Source organism: Physeter macrocephalus, chromosome 16, assembly GCF_002837175.3.
Source record: "Physeter macrocephalus isolate SW-GA chromosome 16, ASM283717v5, whole genome shotgun sequence".
NCBI classification, from domain to species: Eukaryota; Metazoa; Chordata; class Mammalia; order Artiodactyla; family Physeteridae; genus Physeter; species Physeter macrocephalus.
The window spans coordinates 104,276,713-104,298,311 of NC_041229.1; the positions used below are offsets into that span (position 1 = coordinate 104,276,713).

The following is a 21,599-nucleotide window of genomic DNA, read 5'->3' on the forward strand; positions in this document are numbered from 1 at the left end:
CACGAACCCTTGTCCCCTGCATCGGCAGGCGGACTCTCAACCACTGCGCCACCAGGAAAGCCCTGTAATTTTGCTTCTTGAGAGAGATGTTAGCCAGATCATCACACTTTATGTCCTTAGCTGTGCACATGAATTGGCCATGTGTATGATATTTTTTTTTAGATCAGTCTTCGTTTTATGGAAGTTGCTTGCCTTTGTAAGGGTGTGTACACACGTGTGTTTAAACCAGAATTGTCAGATGACAACTTTAGTGAGGCCCCCAAGATTACAGCTATAGTTTCATTTTCTCAGAAAAGTATTTGTGTATCCTTTTCTTTACAATTCCTGTAGAAGGTAGCTTTCACTATTGCATACGTATCCATATGATGGCCTATGACACAAACATTTAGGAAACATTATCTTTGAGCAATTTGAGAAACCAGACTGGGTTCCGTGGGACATTCATTGGCCAGATGCCAGTCAGAGTTTCTCAAAGTGCGCAGGAGCTGACATTTGCGGTGTTTCCTAAACTCACATGACCATAGAGCAAGACTGCTTTTACCCCCACCTTAAAGACTGTTACCTTTACAGGGAACTTATTGGAAACATATTTTCCAGGTTAAGTTTTTACCAAAAGGTCTTAAAAAACTTGTTAAATTCAAAGAACTGCTTAGGGCTCTTGGCATCAAGCATAGACCGTGGTTGGGAGGGGGTTCCTGAAAAGTTCTCGGGGTTCAGACTGAGCATGGCTATACCCCGTCCCTCCGAGAGCTCAGCCTGCAGGGCTTGCTCGCCTTTGAGGAACCACATGGGTGGTGCCCCTCGAGTTACTTGTTTATTTGTCTGTGTGCAAGTCACTGTAGTGATAATGCTTTTTTCCTTTTCTCCCTCTGAAGATCTTCCAGACGAAGTCAGGGAGCGATGGGAGACGTTCTGCACAAGCTCCTTAGGAGAAACTAACAAGAGGAACACGGTAGATCTAGTAGGTTCTACAAGGTTACATTTCTGTGATTTCAGTGCTCTTGGCCTTTGCCCGTCTATTCAGAAAGATGTGAGACATCTTCCACTTGTCCTGATAATTGTAGGCCAAGCTCATGTTTCTTACCAGTACAAGAGGTCAGTGCCCACCGTACTCCTGCTAGTTTGTCTAGTCAGCTCCCAATTCCTGCTTGGGATGACGTAAGGGTACAAAGAAGCTACTCATACTTGCTCCCACTGTACTCGGTTTCCGCCTCCCTCAGTGCCCTGCTCCGCAGGCACCTCAACGGAGCAGCCTCTAGCCTTCCTTTTGCTGTGTTGCGTTTGTTGCCTTATGCCTGAGTAACCCCGGGTGGTGAGAAAACCTAAGTATTCGATATTTTCTCATGTTCCTGAGTTGAGTTGACCCTCATTAAAGTCATTCCCAACTGGGGAAAATTTTATAGATGACTTTGAAACCCCGGCTTTAATAGATTGGTACTTTGAGCCAGGGAATAATGGCATTGATAATATTCTTAAAAATTATATTGGACTTTGGAATGTAGTCTTTGTTTTCTTTAATACCTTAAGTTTTAAGGTAAGTATTGCTTTTGCTTTTCAAGGAAAAGCATTTCCTTTTGCAAGCACATGCCAGCTGATAGTTGAGGTGGTGGCCGTGACTACATGGAAGTAGGTGTGTCAGGCATTTAATTCTGTATTTGAAATTCAGCATCCGCAGTCTTGCATTTCTAATATACAGTAACACCTCGTTAGGCAGCCTTATCTGCTCAGAGCAGAGCCTAGAAACGGGGTGGGGGTGGTGCTGCAGAGCGGTCACTAGTCATCCTGCGTCACCCGCCCCTGAAGGGCCTGTTGCCTCCTGCTTTGCAGATTGTCTAACAAGTTTGGTTATCTTTTTTCCAGACTCTTGACAGGTTGGTGGCTTGTTCAGGTGGATATAATGAGAGAATTAGTAGGTATTAGGAGCTGGAAGAATTAATGAAGTTGAGAGAGAACTGTAAAAAGGGAGCTGTGTGGGGCCGTTCAGTTAAAATAGATTTGGTGGCCCTTATTTTCGCAGGGTGTCACAGCCCAACAGAGGAAATGGCATTCACTTTGACAGCCCTGAGGGATCGAGGAAGGGTTAAGTAACTTTTAATGAATGTATTACCCACTGTACATTGTTTTTTTTTTCCCCCGGTCAAATTGGTTAAAATTCTGGATCATCAGGGTCTTACTGTAGGTGAAATTGTTCTCTCATACTATTAAATTGAACCTTTTAATTTTAGAGGTTCCCAGATTGATTTCTTGTTAAGAATGCAAGAAATGTGGTCTCCTTGAAGGCGATTTTTGTCTTGTTTCTTATTCATAAAGAAATAGGAGTATTAATTCTGATCTTGTTTGGGAAACTTTGTTAAAAATTGCCTTTTGATTGACTTCAGAGGTAGAAGTAAAGAATGTCCAGTTAAACTTGTCGTTATCAGGATTTTTTTAAAAAGTTATCTTTGGTAATTCAAGCAGATTTCTTTTGTGAGTAGTTTAAATATTTATAAAGATGGACTTCCTTGCAGTTCAGGTAGCACTCAGCTACTTTGCACGATGCCGTCAGTTATCTAGTCTGTGACTGTGTAATGTCATGGATGTCCACACAGAGGAGCGTGGGCTTGCCCTGCATAACTAGTGCACAGCCCTTTTGGGTCAGACACATCTAGACATACATTTACACCTGTGTTGAAGGAAAAAATCATCACGGGCTCCACCTATCACGCTGATTGAAGCTCAGTTCTCCTTTGCCTATTGCACTTTCTGCTATAATACTTGGACTACATAGATAATCTACAGTAAAACAAAAGAAGGAGAAGTTCGCTTATACAGCAAAAGTGGTCAGATATATAGAGCCCTGTTAGTATGGCTCATATCCTTTGTTGACTTAGCCCCACTCTCAGGTTTTGTTGTTTCTTGAGACTTTGGTGTTGATCTCTCAGGACCTCTTCACTTCCTTGGTTTCAAATACCCAGTACTAAAATACTACCTCTACTTAGTCTTAAGTCCTTCTGATAGGGAATTTTGCTTTGTAGTATTTTTAGGGATATGGGTATTCCAAGTTTTTGAGGATCCTTATACATTAATCCTGGCCCGCCAAGGAGAGTTGAACTGTAGCCTCCAGGCTCTTCATTTTCTGCCCAGAATGTTTCAGGCTATATTCCACATGTTCCAGGGAAAATGTGCTGTTGTGAATATTATTATAAACACAGTTTGGTACATGCAGTGGGTGTTGCCCTTGCAAAAATGTCATACAGAAATGGCATGCCCACTAGGTCGTGTAGTGCAAAGTCCAAATAAAAGCATTTCCCTTCTAATTTTTTCAGGCATTACTCATCACTGAAATTGGCAGTTAAATAATGGATTGCGTATTCCCTCCCTCCCTCCCCAAATAGATAGATTAGATACACTGCCCTGACTTAGTTGGTTTTAGGATGATGGCTCAGATACCTCTCTGGGAATTATTTCAGGTATATTCATAGGACTTGGGTCAACCTGTAGTTCAGCACCAAATGCTTGAGTTAGTGCATTGTTAGGTTGCCCTGGCCTGTTCTTTATTTTCTAGCCACAGCCAGGATTCGTTCATTTATACAGCAAACACTCACCTATTCTACTGGCTGTGGGCTTGAGGACTTGCTCGGTTATGTAGGATAAGCTGTGTCAGCCCCAGTCTCCTGCCATCTTCTAGGGCAACATCTGTCTTCCAGCTCCTATCACTTCTAGGGCAACATTTGAATTCCCTTCTCTCTGAGATCTTTGAAGTACTTTAATCTTCTGACCCCGTCATGCCAAAGTATATGAACAAGAGATTCATATACTGCTTATGTTTTTATGTTGGGAGTTTATCCTGAGTAAAATTTGGTGTTTTAATTATATCCAAAGGCCGCATTGTTTTCACTAAGCCCCCAAACTGTAAAAATTGGTAAGGATTTAGACAGAGTAAATTTAGGTAATGTAAGCAATGTTTCTGTACTGACTTTGGAAAATTGAGTTTGTTTCATTCTCCGCCTGCCTCTCCAAGGGTGAGGATTTTTTTTTTTTTAAGGTTGAGGTAGTTTATGAGATAGTTTATGGAGGTTGTGTAGAGTAGTACAAACGTGCATGTATGAATTGCCTGGAAATCCAGCAGGTCAACGTGGAACGTCTGAGGGTTTGCATTTCTAACCATCCCCAGGTCATATAAGTGCTGGGGGGCCACACTGGGACCATGTGTAGCAAGGAGCAAGAGTCTGTAGCTTCCACTTTTCGCTGGAGGTTATCAGTTATCAAGTTACCAGTTATCGAGTCATACATATGATTCTCCTAGCAACCTAATCAGCCAAGATGAAGAAAACTCTTATTTGCTTTTTCTTTTAACGACAGTTAATAAAACTGAAATTTTATTATGAAGGTAACAACTCAAAAGCTTTTTTTTCACTGCAGCATCAAGAGTATAGTTTACTTAGAATGCATCTTGCTTGGCAAGAACGTTCTTATATACATGTTACTTTTTTTAAAGTTATGATTCTGTATTCTCATTTAGTGATTTACTAGTATTCGTGAAATATTTGAGGGGCTGCTGTGTGCTGGACACTGTGGATATTGCACTAAACAAGATTGGCAAAAATCCCTGCCTCAGTGGAGTTGGATAAACAGATGGAGGGTAAACTAGGGGGAGGGAGTCGGGGAGTGTTTTGGGCAGTTGTGCAATTTAAAATTAGGTGGTCTAGGAAGACACCATGGAGAACATTTGTGTAGAGGCTGGAGGGAAGTGGGGGAGGAAGAGCGAGTGCAGAGGCCGGCACAGCGCCTGCGTGGCTGTATCAGAGCGGGCCAGGGAGAGAATGGGAGGAGAGATTTAGAGGTTCTGTGGGCTAGATCTCATGCAGCTTCACGGCAGGCTCCTGGGGTTGTGATCTTAGTGAGATGAAACCGTTAGGTTCGGAGCTAAATAAAAAGTGACATGATTTGATGTCAGTGATTTAAAATCCTGTAATGATTGAAAAGATCATTGTGGCTGCTGGATTGAGAATAGACTATAGTGGGACAAAAGGTCGAGGCAGGGACGCTGGTTAGATGCCTAATATAGTGTTAATCCAGACGAGGGAGAAAGCTTCCACTAAGGAGGTGATAATGGACTTGATGAGAAGTGATGGGATTTTAGGTTCCATTTTGACAGCAGAGTGGACAGATGTGGGTGAGATGGAAGAAACAAGATGACTAAGATTTCAGCTGGAATCAGAGGAGTGAAAGAGGCATTTGCTGAACTGAAGATGCCTCAAAAGGGGTGTGTTTTGGAAGCTTAGATCAGGGACTAAGATGAACAAGTTTTCCCCTGTAGGTAAATTAAATGATCTTTTAGCTCATTTTATTAATAACGATTTCAGACTGGGTGTGGGTGTAGGTAGAATCAGAGTCCCCACATCTTTTAAAAACATAATTGAGAAGGTGTGCAGGCATTGTGTTATTATTCATAATAACTTTGTAAAACAGTAGTTTCTCTTTGGAGGAAAAAATTAATTGCTTTGAGGATACAAGTTAAGGAGAATATATGAGGGGGTCACAGTGTCTGGCACATAGTAGTTGTTCAACAAAAGCTAGCTGCTTATTTTAATTAATGACCTGATAAAATCGTATTTTGTAGCAAAAAGGATGAATGAAGACACATTATATCCTTTTTGAACTTAAACAACAAGACATACTAGGAGTAGTCAGCTCCTTTTTTTCTCTCTAGTTCACCAAGCTTGCTCTTTGAATTGTCTTGTTTTTGTGCCCTCCTCACCCCCCGTGGTGCTGCACCCCTACAGCACACATGGGCTTAGTATGATTCTGGTACTGGCCAGCCCAGTTGCCCAAAGCTCCTAAATCCACTGCAGTGGAACAGCTTGACCTGCTCTTGACTGCAGTTGCCCTGCAAGGTGCCAGCTGCTGTGACCAAGTAGTATTCCACCACCTCCTTTCTGCATCTGGCTGGGCTCTCCTGGAACACCCTCACCCCCATACCTTTCCCACCAGCTTGCTCAAGCCACGGTTGACTCAAGCAGTTCCCTTCATTGATCACAAATTCTGCCTTTGATTTCATCAGGCCAGATTCACAGTTAGTGTGAATGCTTTCTCTCTACTTTAGGGAGGATGGAGAGGGAATTAACTGGAAACACTGGGTTATTCACTTGGACTCAGTATCTTCACCAAAGATAGCCAGACAAAGGGAAAAGAGATTAATTTTATTCAGGCAGTGATTTATTCAGAATTTTATAAGCCATACCACGTGCAAACTCAGTTGGATTCTACTTCGGGCTTCTTGAATCAGTGTTGGAACATCACAAAGCAAACCAGGCTGGTGTCTATAACTCTAGGCTTCTAGGCACAGCTTCAAGGGCTGGCAGGTAACGGCTGCTTGTGTCTCCCCCAAGGACAGTGCTCTCTGCCCAGAACACTTCTACAAAAAGTACGGGACGAATAACTCAGAAAATACAGTGTAAGTTACCCTTAGAAGTATAGTGCTTGTTCTTAGAATTTTACAGACTGTTCGTATTTATTACTTGCTGTAGAGCAATTCCTGTCATTAGTGTGTTGTTTAGCCATTTGTATATCTTCATTTCTAATTGTTAATACATTTATGAATTAATAAAAATCACCTACCATGAATTGGTGAGCAGTTCGTGTTTATGCTTTTGCTTATTAATGTGAGTTGGTTTTAAGTTGTGAGGGCAGGGGGTTACGTTTTAAGCGGCGGAAGACTTGGGGTCTTGTGATGAGCAGGGGCCTACTGACGTAAGTCATATTTAGCATTTATGAACAATACTTTTCTTAGAATGGGCAAGAAATGCAAGAATTTAAAGTGAAATGGTTGTATTTAAACCTGACCTTTCTAGTGGCTCCTTAGTGATCCCTGGGAATTTCAACTTTACCCCTTCAGGCTTGACATATTTAATTATTTTTATATTTTATCTGAGCCATTAACTTCTTCCTTCCCTCTGTAAACATCTAATTGGAGATAATTACCAGAATCACTTAAATGGAGTACCTCATCTCTCACTGCTTTCTGGTGCTGTTAATCACGAGTGAAGTAACCACAGGCGGGCAGCAGAAGGGTCGGTAGCCAAGCCTTCCGGTTGCGTGAGGTGTGCCCTCGAGTTATTGGGTGGATTTCACAACTTAGCTGTTAACTTATTTTTGTTCCTGCTATTGTTAACACATTGAGAGAAAAACTAAATGTGATTTTTCCGTAAAAATGCTGATACGAATGTCCAAAACTTTTCTCTGTTAAATAGTTTTTTACATTTCTATGCATATAGGTTACAACCTGCCATATTCATTCATCCAGTGATGATGAAATTGACTTTAAAGAAACGGGTTTCTCACAGGATTCTTCTTTGCAGCAAGTGAGTCATGCCTAAAGTTTTGCTTTTTGTTTTATTTTAAATGCTTAGTTTAGTTGCCATTTGTGAATCAGCATTGGAGTGAGACATGCATTAGGTTGTGATTTGGGGTTAACCTGTTAGCTAGGCAAAGACATTTAAAAGAGGAAGTGTTGGGTACATGAGAGGAAGGTTTATGTTGATTGTAATTCCAGGGAATGTTTCTTCAGATCTGAAAATAATGATGAGTCGGGTAAATTTTCAGGAGATTTGAATGAACTGAACAGTTCAGTAAGCACCTCAGACATGCTCATTATGCAGACCTGCACAGTAGACGGTTCCTGCAGTAGAGGTCTGTGGATAAGAATAAGAAGACTTGTTTAACATCAGTGAAAGTAACTTTCACAATATCCCTGAACCCCAGATGGCTTACGTGTTTCCAATATCTTCAAATTGTGTAGTGACATCTAAGTTAAGTTGTAGTTGAAGCAATTCATTGCCACCCTGTCCTCCTGTTCCCAAATTCATCGCTTTTATCAGCTGCTGGTGATCTTTGTGGGGGAGAGAGCAGGATATAGAAATAAATGTGCTGATTTATCATCCCTTGGTGGTTCTTGGGGAGCTGAGGAATGATTTCACTGTCTCCACTGGGTATCAGCTTTGAGAGCTAAATAGAGAAGCCCCTTTGAAAGTTACCAGCTCTTCATATGAAGAAGTGGCCCTTAGTCAGGACCAGGTCTTGGCCTGTCAGTCGATTTGGTGTGGCAATGGAATTAACGTAGTCACCTTCCCACCTGGCGCTGAATGTTGCTTAGCTTCTTTTTTCTCCATCTTTAAACCCCTTTTACCAAGGCCAGGATGAAGCTTCTGATGCTTATGCTGGCCTTGCCTTTCGGTGTCCAAGTAGACTGACACACTCCGGTGTAGGTTGAGCTAAGCAGTTTCTTGGTTTGGTACTAAGGCAATTTAACATTTATGTTTTCAGGCTAGGCCTGAGGTAGCATTTTGGTGGCTGGCAGGCTTCTCTCGATTCTTGACACTGCCCTTTGGAAGCCAGCCTCCCGAGGAGAGGGCTGGGGAGCTGTCGAGCCGCAGGGCCTCATTGCCACCCCGCACCTGGGCCTGCCGTCCGGCAGCAGCGACCACCCCGGAGGCCCAGCTGGCTCACCGTGAGCCCTCATGCCTTTGAGCAATCCTTTCCCGACCCTGGAGCGCCTGGACAGTATTGAATTATTAGTCCCCTCGTCCTGGTCCGAACCCCAGTGCTCCACAGTGCTCCACTCTACAGAGACGCTTGATGGTGTACAATGTACATTTTCAAGGTGATTTTGATCTGGCGAATAGCTTTAAGAAAAAGAATGCCCTTAAACATCTATTTGTAAATAAGCTAATGAACTCGGAACTTCCGGGCAACTGATTTAATCGGGTACTGGTGACATTTTGGTACCAGGAAAGTGGATTCCGTTAACATCTCTTGAAGTCTGGTTACAGGGTCATAGCTTTTCTGGGGAGAATTTTCTGACATTTTTTTGCTTTGACTGCTGATGTGCATATAAAGCAAGCCCAGTCACCAAACTGCCTTAACACCAGGCTACTGTTCCTGCGGGTTTTACCCACTTTATGTAACCCTCTAAAAGTAGGAAGAATAATTATTCTTTTCTGATTGACAGCCTTCCAGTAAACTTTTCTTCGCATGTTTAAACTATACACCAGTCATGGATCATTTTGCAAATAAACATACTCCAAAGCATTTCTTTCTGAATTTAAGAATACAAATCTAGGTTAATTGTAAGAATTTCATGCTGGTCTCCTTTATAATCAAATCAGTTTATATATATATTTCAATTTGAGGTTCTCATTCACATTTAAAGCTAGGTCTGTTGGTAACTCTCGAGTACAGAGAGCTTAGGGCAGCTCACTTAACAGACCTGGGGGGGCCATACTTGGCTCGGGGCCTGCTCACAGCTTTGGTGCCCCTTCTGGTTTCCTCACCTCCAGGGCTTGACTCTTCCTCCTCCTAAGGCTGCCTCACAGGGTAAAGGGTGAGGAGGTCTTCCTCGTGTGGTGTCTGAAGGACTAGGGCTGGCTGCCAAGGATGGACACCACTTCCGCTGCCCCCGTCCCCAACAGGCTTGTTCATAGGCCGTCAGGTCGGTGGACGGGGACTTTCTGTTGCTCAGGTGGGTCCACCCAAGAGATTTACTGAAGAAAGCGGTGGGCTCCCTTCTCAGTGACTTGAACCAGTCCCTGGCTTTGGCCAGGATGACAGTTCTGAGACGTGTGGGGTTTTTTCTTCCCTTTTTTGCATAATTAAAAGTTTTTAATAATTGCACAACTGTATGGTGCTTTCCAGATTTGGATTTCTCAGAGTCCAAAACACTTCTATAAAGCTTTAAATAGAATACAGTACAAGTCTTCACTTATGTGGGTTTAGTAAGCCTCGATGGCTTTATTAGTCAAAAGCAGATTTGAAACCTAAGTTCTTTGCTGGTTTTTTCTTCCTAGACGCTACAGTAGACTCAGAACTAATGAGGACTACGGTTTGTTGGTTTTCTTTTTCCTCTGCGTTACTACGTGGAGGCTGTGTCTGTCAGCTGCTATATATCTCCCTCCATAGATGAAGAGAGACAATGCACATATGTGTGTGCATGTTTATGTGTATCTGTGAATGTATCTATATGTTTGTACATGTATGCATTCACACATGTATTTGTAATACACTTAGTGTTTGCATTCTGTTATGAAGCATTTAAAGTATTATGAAGCATTTAAAGGAACACTTTTGGGAATATTTCTTCCCTTTTACACCCAAAAGATTTACAGTGTGATCTCTAGAAGTACAAAACATTTAAAGAAAAAGAAAAAAAAAAAAGAATCAAAACAGTTGAAAAGGACCTTTTCCTCTTGTGCAACCAAATTTCTAATCTGTCAATAAACTCAGAGCCTGGCTTATACTGCTTGCTCGGAAGAAGGACTTCGTGATTCTTTGCCACACCTTTGAAGCTACCAACCATGCGTCATACCCTATAAAAGAGAAAGCAATTCAAACGAGTTGGTTTCTTTCTACTCATGATATTTTATATTCGTATGTCCAAAACTCAGCCCAGCCTCCCAGAACTTGTCCCTGCCGTTCTGCTTTCACCCAAACTCCCACAGCTTTGGTGTGCCTTACCAAATGCACCCCTGGGGGGCTGGCCCCAAGTGCTCACGTGCTCATGTAGTACTGTCTCTTTGGGCAAGAAAGGGAGCAGCGGGAAAGTGTGAGAGTGAACAGAGGGGTGGTGGGTATCGAGTTAGAGAAAAGTGAGGTTTTAGGTTCTCGGTAAACTAGATGCAGCATTTTTTAGACCTAAGGAAAAGATGCCTTCCAAAGCCAAATATAAGGTTTATTTTTAAATTATCCACTATTTGGATTATCCATGCCATAATTCCCTGCCACCAGAATGAATAATCAGGAATTAACGGCAGAGGCATTTCTGCAGTGTTTGTCTGCAGGGTAGAGTCCGTGGGCTCTGCTCAGATGGAGAACCGAGGAGAGCTTGGCCTTCCCAGTAGTGGCCTCAGGAGCGACGCTTTTAGTTCAGCTGCCAGCTGCTACTTGTGCCCCCGCGAGGTCCGTACACAGCTCTGTCCGTGGGCAGCACGCACGTTATTTGTCTCCGTATTTATTGCTCGGGGCAGAGGGAGGAGTGGCACTTGCATATCTTCATCTGTTCTTTTCTCCTGGTTGAGAACATGGAACACGTTTGCTGACCTCGCTTGTTCCCCTGGGCCTGCTTGTGGTTTGAAACTAGAATAGCAACATTTTTGTGGAGTCCGTTTTAACATTCCCCCTTTCTCGCCTGAGAGAACCCAAGTGAGCCTGGTGCTCTCTAGAAACGGTGTAGTAAACAAGAGCCGAGTCCTGCGTGGGTCTTTCAGGGTTGTAGGCTTCTCAGAGTGATTCTGGATCAGTGTTATAACTTTCTGTCCTCTCTCTAAGGTAGGTAGGATAGTAGTTACTTTTCTACTCGTCCTAGCCTCTGAGGCTTAAATCTTTTTTTTAAGAAAATGAAGTGTCCCTGAACACTGTGTTGTAGGATTGTGATTGTGATTATTAGTCATTTTTCCTCTGGTGCCATGTTGCTGTAGTGGACTGTGGGTGGGGAGATGCAGCGAGGGAGGGTGCGTGGTTACCATTGGTTGGATCTTAAGATGAGGTTGGTTGTGTTCAGAGGTGACTGATACACCTTATAATTTCAGACTGTCACATGTCACTTGATCACCCTTTTGAACTAGACCCAAACCTCTCTCTGAAGATAATTCGGAATAGAGGTCAGTGGTCACTTAACCTTTCTTACATGACATGTGCATTAGAATAATTTATGGACCAAATTCCAAACATTTCCTTTTTGGGGTAAATCATGTCTGAAATTATTTGATTTTTTTTTTTTTTTTTAGAAAAACACACCAACTTTTTAGGCCCTATGGCTATATAAATAAGATGATTTCTGGAAAACAAATGAGCAAATAGTATGTAGAATGTCATTAGAATCATTATATCACTGTCACTGGTCCTGGGGTTGCCAGGCCTTTTCTGATTATCAGATGCAACAAATGACGTCCAATTTTATTGACCAGTTTGGCTTCAACGATGAGAAGTTTGCAGATCAAGATGACATTGGCAAGTGAGTATATCTTCTGTTTGCATAACTGTCTCCTACACTCCTGCTCTTTGTGAGACGTTTTGGTTCTCCTGGATTCTTGGAACCCTTTTGCATTCGTGAGTTGGGAGGAACCTGCCCTCCAAGTGTTCCTTGAGTTCCAACCTATCAGCCTGAAGCACCCAGGCAACATGTAGGAATAGAATGTCACTCCCACAGAGCAGGCTTGCCCTTCGGCTTGACATCTTTCACAGAGGTTTATTTGTATTAGGTGTAGGAACTCAAGTCATTGTTCTCCTCTTTGAGGTTTTAGTGCTAGATCACATCATCTAAAGTAGTTAATCCCTAAGTCAGTTACCTAGTTACCTGGCTTGAGCACGTGGGGTTCTTTTACAGCACACAGTGCATGGGGTATCGTATTATGGCTGAGCAGCTCTACCCCATGTGTATTCTCTTCTCTAGGTGACTAACCAGAAGGCAGAGTTGGGGTTTTCCCCCCGAGAGCCAGGCCGTAAGTTCATTCATTCTGCAGTCAGGGAAAGAGGAGCACAGAAATAGGAATGATTGGTAATGTGCAGAGTTAATGAACAGAAGATGTGTGGGCCATCCACAGAAACGAAAACAAATGTTCTAGCATCTGACCTTGGGAAATGAGAGGTATTTGTAAATGAAGTATTTACAAGAGGGGTGTTACAGCTCACCAGTCCGAGTTCTCTCTCACGGGGGCTCCCTGATGATGGTCGCCAGCACCCAGCATCTCTCAGGGTTCCCCACTAGCAGTATAGGTGCTCAGTAGTTGGTTGAACTACAGCCAGTGGAGGCTGTTGTTTGTCATAAGTTGCAGTTTATGGCAGGTGAGAAGCTAAAAGACTTTTTCCATCACACTGTGATTGTGCCAAACAGCATGCTGTGTTGGCACAGGGGCCTGGAGGCTCCACTGTTAGTAGAGCAGTAGTTGAAGGCTGTCAGCTGCCCTAAGAATCGGCTCATTTAAATCCAGAAAGAGCAAGGACTCGATGTTTGTGTCTGTACCCCAGGAGCGCTCACACCAGAACCCGCAGGTTCCCCCATGTGGCATCTCAGCATTTGCCTGTCTGGACTCATTTATTAAGAGTTACTAGTTAGGAATCCATAGTCTCTTTAGAATTTGTATTGGGTATTTGGAATAATGTTTGATGAGAACAGATCTTTTAAGGATTATAAAATAGTCCCACCTACTCAAAAATTGTTTAATAGGCTCTGAATTCTTTTACTCCCTACTTTCTTCCTAACTATGCCGTATTATAGCGTAAGATTTCAGGGGTTATCTGTGTGTTTTATGTGTGAATTTGACTATACCTGGAGAAAGTTCAGGTTCTGACAGCTTCTGTGACCTTTTTCGTGCTTTGACCTATTTCTTCTTTGCAAATAACCTTTTTGGGGTTATGAAGCATGGCCCATGGAACCATGGTTTCTACCATGGATGTTAAAAATCTTTTATAGGAAGGCTTCGAGGGTGTGTTTATTCTGTCTCAAAAGGCTTCCATTCCAGCCTTCCCATCCTGTGTAAATTCCTTATACCAAGGGCAGAGGTATCATTTAATGCAAGCAGAGTTTGTTTGTCGTTACTTAACAGAGATTTTAATGATAGTGTAAATATTTTAAATTTGGAGAATTTCACAAATTCTGTTTCTGAGTCTGTATAGGTAATTAACTGTTCTTGCACTTATATTTTGTTTACAGTGTTTCTTTTGATCGGGTATCAGACATCAACTTTACTCTCAATACAAATGAAAGTGTAAGTATTAAGGCCTGTCGCGAGCAACAAGGCATACGTGAGATGGACAAGTGGGAATGGGGTTCTCTCAGAGCCTGTGTGCACTGGGACCCCGGCGCCCTAGGAAACTTTGTCTTAGATTGCTGTGACTTCAGCCACTCAAATGACCTGCCTGGCCCCTGTGGGCATGTGAATTTGCAACCCTGGTTTAAGACGTGACAGGGCTAATAAAACCAGTGTAGATATTGAGCTTCAAAGACTGCTGTTTGACTCCAGCCTGCTGCCTCTTAACATCTGCTGAATGTCACCAGGAGCGAAACTTGGGCTAGATCAGGGCCAGCCTCTCATCGCTGGGCGGTTCTGAAACGCCAGGTCAGCCACATCAGCAGATTGACACAGGATTAGTGTCATTTGAATGGGCACAATGTTGCTTTTTATGTCAATTAACATGAGAGACCAGTGGTTTATCTGCTGTTGTGATAAGTTAGAAAACTAACTTATTGGACCATGACACTCATCACTGCTTAGCTGGCCCGGTAAAAGAAGAGCTTTTTGTGTTAGGGTAGGTCTGGGGCTGCATCTTAGGTAGGTGGGGCCAGGGAGGCTCTTAGATTTAAAATGGTGCTTTCACCAGATGAAAGTGAGTATATGTAGACAGTCTCAGTTTCTTGTATGCTAGTTTTGAAGCCAGTCTTTTGGGGGGAACTTTTTGTTGTTACTTACACAGAAGCTGACATTAGATGCTTACGTTTTATCTTGGTGTATGTGATAGACACAGTTTTTTTTTTTAAGGATATAGAAGAAGATGATTTACATTGGTAACTTTTGCGGAAAATAACTTGATTTTAAAATTGATTTTCTCTCATTTTTATTTAGGGAAATATTGCCTTGTTTGAAGCATGTTGTAAGGAAAGAATACAGCAGTTTGATGATGGTGGCTCTGATGAGGAAGATATCTGGGAGGAAAAACACATTGCATTTACACCAGAATCCCAAAGACGATCAAGGTGAAAAAAAGTTCGTTATAGCAGTAATAGTATCCAATGCATAAAGCAAATGATTATTAGGAGACGTACATTGTAACCTCTCCAAACATATATGTTTGACCTAGAGATCAGTGCTTTTGTCATGATCAGAAATGCCCTTGTAAATTGATATGAGTTGGTGCCACCGCACTTGTCTGCAGTGTGAACAAATCAAGGTAATCTACTTGAAAATGCTCGAAGTGTGTAGACATAGTTCGTGAAACGTCGTGACACAGCCTCTTCTTATTGGGGAGTGATGCTGAGGAATGTAGTCATATCGTGCTTTGAGTAAACGTTCCCTTACCAGTAATAAGAGCAGCAGCTGAGTTATGTGTTGTTTCTTACAAAAGACTGAAAGTTTCCCCGGGGAAGGGAAAAGTTGTTTCTAAAAGTTAATTTAACCTGGGGAGACAGAGTCTCCCCATGTCATTTGATACCCACTGGGATCAACCCAGTCTCTCCCCTCTCCCCCTCATTTTTAAAATTCACTCTATCCAAGAACCCCAGTTACAATGCAGAGCTTGTCAGACTGGATAAAAAAATAAGGCCTGATTTATGCTGCAGATGGGAAATAATTTAAATTATTTTAGAACTTAAATTTTAAAAAAATTTAAACAGGTTAAAATTAAAGGTAGAGGGATCTATATTAATATTAAAGTAGATTTCAAAGGAAAAGGATAAAGGAAAGGTCATAAAGGGGTTATTAGAAGGACATAATGCCAATTGTAAATGTGTACATACCTAATAAGAGGGCTTCAAAATAGAGCAAAAACTGATAGAACTGTGAAGAGAAGTAGGCAGATTCCACAATTATAATCAGATATTTCAATACTCCTCTCCCAGTACTTGATAAAACAATAGGCCATAAAAATACAGAACACTTAAATAATACTATCAACCATCTTCACCTACCAGGCATTTATAAAGTACTGCACCCAACTCCACAGCAAATTGTGTATTCTTTTCAAGTATACATGAAATATTTACCAAGAGAGATCATATTTGGGCCATAAAGCAAGTCTCAGTAAAAAGGCTTCAAGTCATACAAAATACACTGTCTGACCCCAATGGAATTAAATTAGAAATCAGTAACAGATCTCTAGAAAATCTCCAAATATGTGGAAACAAGTAACACATGAGTTAAAGAAAAAAATCACAGGGGAGGGACTTCCCTGGTGGTCCAGTGGTAAAGAATCTGCTTTACAATGCAGGGGACGCGGGTTCAGTCCCCGGTCAGGAAACTAAGATCCCACATGCCGTGGGGCAAATAAGCCTGCGCGCCACAACTACTGAGCTCGTGCACCTCAGCGAGAGAGCCTGCCTGCCGCAAACTACAGAGCCCATGTGCTCTGGAACCCCACACGCCACAACTACAGAGCCCCCGTGCCTTGGAGCCTGCACACCACAACTAGAGAGAAGCCCACATGCCGCAGCAAAGAGCCTGCATACCTCAACGAATATCCCGTGTGCCGCAACTAAGACCCAGTGCAGCCAAAAATAAATTAAATAAATAAATAAATAATCAATCAATCAATCATTCTTAACCAAAAAAAAAAAAAAACATTTAAAAAATCACAGTGGAATTTGCACAGTACTTTGAATTGAAAGAAAACAAAAACACAGTATATCAGGATTTGGATCTTGCAACTGCAGTAGTACTTAAAGGATCGTTTTTAGCACTAACTGCTTACGTTAAAAAAGAAGAAACATCTCAAATCAGTGACCTCAACTTCCACCTTAAGCAATGACTAGAAATACAAAACAGAAAAACAGTAGGGAAAATCATTGTAATCAAAGAGTCATGACTAAAAGTTGTTCTCTGAGAGGATTAATAAAACTGATACACCTCTAGACAGAATGGTCAAGGAAAAAAGAGAAGATACACATTATTAATATCAGGAACAAGAGAGATGACATCACTACACATTCTACAGATACTAAAAGGATAATAGGGAATATTAGGAGCAACTCTATGCCAGTAAATCTGACAACTTAGATGATCTTTGAAAGACACAAACTACCAAATCTCGAGCAAAAACCGATAACCCGAGTTGTCCTATATCAAAGAAGTTGAATTTTTAGTATAAAACTTCCCACATACACACAGAAAAACTCAAGGTCCAGATGGTTTCTCTTTGGTGAGTTCTACCAAACATTTCAGGAAGAAATTACACCAGTTTGTACAAAAGCTTCCAGAAAATTGAAAAGGAGGGAATAGTACCCATCTCATGCTATGAAGCCACATCATTGTAACTTGATACCAAAAGCTGGCATTGCATTACATGATATGAAAAGAAAAGTGACCTATTATTTTCATAAACATAGGAACAGAAACTCCTTTAAAAATTTTAGCAAATAAATGCAACGATACATCATGACCATGCAAGGTTTATTCCAGCAATGCAGGGTTGGTTTAACATTTGAAAATCAGTCAGAAGGTATGTGGCTGAATCCAACTATCCCTGATAGGAATGCTCAGCCAACCGGGGATAGAAAAGAATTTCTTCAGCTTGTTTAAAGCTTCTCCAGTCAGCCTACAGTTAGCATCATACTTAATGGTAAAAGACTGAATGATTTCCCCCCAAGGTCAGGAACAAAACAAGGGTATCTGTTCCTACCACTGCTTTTCAGTATTGTGCTGGAGGTTCTAGCCAGTGCAGTAAGTCAAGAAAAAGAAATAAATGGTTTCTAGATTGGAAAGGAAAAGGTAAAATTACCTTTGTTCATAGACAGTGTTACTATCTATGTAGAAAATGTGTTGTAATCTATGAAAAGACTACTAGAACAATTAAGTGGGTTTAGCAAGATTGCACAATCTTGGATCAATATAATTGTATTTTTACATACTGCAGCCAACAATTAGAATTAAAATTACTAAACAGTACTATTCATAGTAGCATCAAAATATTAAATATATAGGGGTAAATCTGACAAAAGACGTGCAGGGCCCATACACTGAAAATTATAGAACAGCTGAGAGAAATCAAGACTTGATAAATGTTTAAGAACTGGAAGACTTAATATTGTTAAGATGCCAGTTCTCCCCAGATTGATCTAGATTCAGTGCAATCCCAAACAAAATCATAACAGGTTTTTTGGTAGCTATTGACAAGTTGATTTTTAAATTCATATGAAAATGCAAAGGACCTCGAATAACCAAAACAACTTTCATTAAGAACAGCATTAGAGTATTAACACTACCTGACTTCAAGGTACAGTAATTAAGACAGGGAATAGATTAGGGGGACAGAATAGAGAGCCCGTAAGTAGACCTACACACATATGTAGACATCTGATTTATGGTGGAGGTGCAAAAGCAGATCAGTGGAAAAAGGATAGTCGTTTGAAGACAGTGCTGGAACAGTTGGACATCTACATGTAAAAAAATGAACTTAGTCCATACCTCTTACTGTATATACACATTAACCCAAAATGGATCTTAGGCCTAAATGTAAGACATAAAACCAGAAAACTTAATACTGGAAAATCTTTGTGACCTTGGGTTAGGCAGAGATTTCTAAGATACAACACCAAAAGTGCTATACATGAAAGAAAATTTTGATAAGTTAAACTTTATCAAAATTAAACACTTCTGGGCTTCCCTGGTGGCGCAGTGGTTGAGAATCCGCCTGCCGATGCAGGGGACACGGGTTCGTGCCCCGGTCCGGGAAGATCCCACATGCCGCGGAGCGGCTGGGCCCGTGAGCCATGGCCACTGAGCCTGTGCGTCCGGAGCCTGTGCCCTGCAACGGGAGAGGCCACACAGAGAGAGGCCTGCGTACCACAAAAAAAAAAAAAAAAAAAAAAAAAAAAAAATTAAACACTTCTATTCTTCAAAAGACACTTAATATTAAGAGAATGAAAAGACAAGGCATACACTAAGAGAAAACATTTGCAAATCATATATCTGATAAAGGACTTCTGTGTAGAGCACATAAAGAACTCTCGTAACTCTATAGTAATAAAAAAGACAACCCAATTTTTAAAATAGGCTAAAGATGTGAAAAGAACACTTGAGAAAAGAAGATGAGCACTTGAGAAGAAGCTCAGCATCCTTGGTAATTAGGGAAATACAGATTTACGCCACCAGGGGACACCTCCACACACCCTCCAAACAAGGCAGTTGTTTAGATTACGATCTGTGTCTTCAAGCAAAGCCCAAGTGGTAGAGCAGCTGGTGACCCAGAGTAGGATCAGTCTTAACAGAATGATGGGTACATTGGATCCAGGTGAAGTGCAGTACCATCTTTTTGTTGTTGGAGGACTTTTGAATTCTTTGGGTTTAGTTGGTGGCTGACAGGCGACATTAAATATTTTGGTCCTTTTTTTCTTAGCTCGGGGAGTACAGACAGTGAGGAAAGTACAGACTCTGAAGAAGAAGATGGAGCAAAACAAGACTTGTTTGAATCCAGTAGTGCCAACACAGAGGATAAAATGGAGGTAGACCTGAATGAACGTAAGTTGCCTTCTTCTTCCATATCAGCCGCTGTGTGTTGGAGATAGCCTACGGTATCTGAGATGTCTTCTGAAGGAGTAGTTAAGTTGAAGCACGCGTTGTCATTTGAGTCCCCTTGAAGGTTTAAGTCTCAAGGACCGGGCCTAAGGGAAGGAGCAAGTTACACCTTTGATGGGAGAGCATCTCTTTACGGTTTGGAAACCCTCTGTGTGAGTCTGGCTAGAGGACAGAGCACACTGGTAGGTCCATCTTCTGGCTACAGAGACTGGGTACCAAAGCAAAAGGGGAAAGACCGTAAATTCTGGAAAGATGAGGAAAGACTGATCTGTAGAATCAGGAGTGCACTTAAACCAGAGGAAACATCTTAAAGCTCGAACAGTTTTAAATGGGTTCTTCACAGTTTATTTATGAATCCTGTAATCCTAAAATTTGTCCAGCTAAGTGCTTATTTACGTTTTGCTACTTGCTAAGAAGACTTGTGTTAGCTGGCCTTTTAAAAATACTGTTAACTTCTAAGAGTCCAGACAAATTTTCTTGTGAAAGAGCCATGCGGGTTGCTACTGGGGCTTTCCTCAAGGCTGAAAGGGCTTCCTGTTTCCCAGGAAGGCCTTTATGACTCAGTTCCAGAGGCTGAAACCCAGCTCTGGAGGTCAGGTTCAACCTCCTCATAACCTCAGAGTTTGGCAGTAATCCAGCAAATCCCACGTGTTCCAGATCCGAAAACAGAGAGCCAGAGAGCAAGTACAGATCCTCTGTCCTCTCACTCCTTTCCCAGCTCACCTTCTTCACGAGGACGTGATACAGTTCAAATCAGCACGCCTTTATCGGCTTCCTCCTGTATGCCAGGAGCCTAGAGCCTAGTGACGAAATGGAGAGGTTTACCATCCAGTGTGATGAGGACGGCGGCCCGGGGGAGCTCGGGGGGCCCGGCTCACCCCAGGCGTCTGCAGAGACCCCCCCCAGAGACTGGGATGCATAATAGGACAAGTAGGGGTCAGTCAGTCTGCACAGAAGGCAACTCACATGAAGGCGCAGAGCTGTTTAATATAGCTTAAGAAAAGGGTGAGGTGCTGGAGGTGAGGCCAGAGGCCAGAAGGAGAACTTTATCCTGAAGGCTGTAATCCTCCTCCTGAGGGTTTTACTAAGAATTACAGTGTTTGATCTGTTTGGAGATGATCACTGTGGGCAGCAGCGTGCGAGCTGGCCAGAAAGCGCGCACCGGGGGCAGGAAAGCCAGCAGGAGACTCACCGTTACGTGTGAGAGATGGCCAGGGCTGATCGGGACGGGGGCCGGGCGGCAGGGAGAGAGAGACAGGCTGGAGGCCCTGAGCTTCTAGCTCTAGAATGTGTGTGTGTTCACGTGTATGGTTCAGTAGTGTTAAGTATATTCACATTATTGTTCAGTAGATCCTCTAGAACTTTTTTGTCTTTCAAGGCTGAAGCTGTACCCATTAAACAACCACTCCCCATTCCCCCTGCCCCAGCCCCTGGCAGCCGCCATTCTACCTTCTGTCTCTGTGAATTGGACTCCTCCAGGGACCTCATCTAAGTGGAATCACAGAGTATTTGTCCTTCTGTGACGGACGTATTTCCCTTAGCATGGTGCCCTCCAGGGTCATCCATGGTGGAGCATATGGCAGGGTTTTCTTCTTTTTTAAGGCCGAATAATATTTCAGAGTCTGTGGTTCTTTGAGGTCACTGGGTGGGTGATAAGTGACTTGGAGAGAGACCACACACTTGGTATGACTCACTACCACTATCACGGTGACGCTGGAGCTGGGTGTGGGGACAGGGAGAGATGGAGGGGGGAAGCACCCCGGATGAAGGTCCCATTCACCCTTACTCGATGGGATGCGGCCTTACAGTCTCAGCCCTGCTGACTCTGCTCCTTGGGAAGGGCTTCCTTTGCACTGACAGGTCCACGGGGGTCGAGGTGGGGCCGGGGAATGGGGGATGCTCCTCTCCTAGGGCTCTGAGCTGTCTCACCCCCCTGACTTTGAGAGCCTCCGCCATCCCCAGCAATCTCTGTGGCTTCTTTCAGTGGTGTTTGGGACTGTTGAGTTTTTAATGTTAGACTAATTCTGGGGAGCTAATCTGGGAAAGAATATCCCAGAATGATAAAAAACAACAGGAAAGTCATTTTTGTGTAGCATAATTTAGTTATGAAGTGGAACTTTGACTTGGATGGAATGAGTCTAGAACTTTGCATATGGTGGGCAGGCAAAAATGCCTGTCAAGGGCTTCCCTGGTGGCGCAGTGGTTGAGAGTCCGCCTGCCGATGCAGGGGACGCGGGTTCGTGCCCCGGTCCGGGAAGATCCCACGTGCCGCGGAGCGGCTGGGCCCGTGAGCCGTGGCCGCTGAGCCTGTGCGTCCGGAGCCTGTGCTCCGCAACGGGAGAG

General features: G+C 42.7%; 1 protein-coding gene across 11 annotated transcripts in view; it reads left to right on the forward strand.

Moving 5' to 3' along the window:
* Positions 1-21,599, forward strand: part of PPP6R3 (protein phosphatase 6 regulatory subunit 3) — a 135,640-nt gene that overhangs the window by 91,908 nt on the left and 22,133 nt on the right. For 7 of the 11 annotated variants that reach the window (XM_055078757.1, XM_007126915.4, XM_028501128.2 and 4 more), the window contains 6 exons: positions 876-961; positions 7,257-7,343; positions 11,889-11,986; positions 13,685-13,739; positions 14,595-14,725; positions 19,078-19,199. In XM_055078757.1, the coding sequence (XP_054934732.1) occupies positions 876-961; positions 7,257-7,343; positions 11,889-11,986; positions 13,685-13,739; positions 14,595-14,725; positions 19,078-19,199 (579 nt within the window). The remainder of the gene's footprint in view (positions 1-875; positions 962-7,256; positions 7,344-11,888; positions 11,987-13,684; positions 13,740-14,594; positions 14,726-19,077; positions 19,200-21,599) is intronic. The other 4 variants (XM_024133318.3, XM_024133319.3, XM_024133320.3 and 1 more) reach the window with 4 other exon arrangements.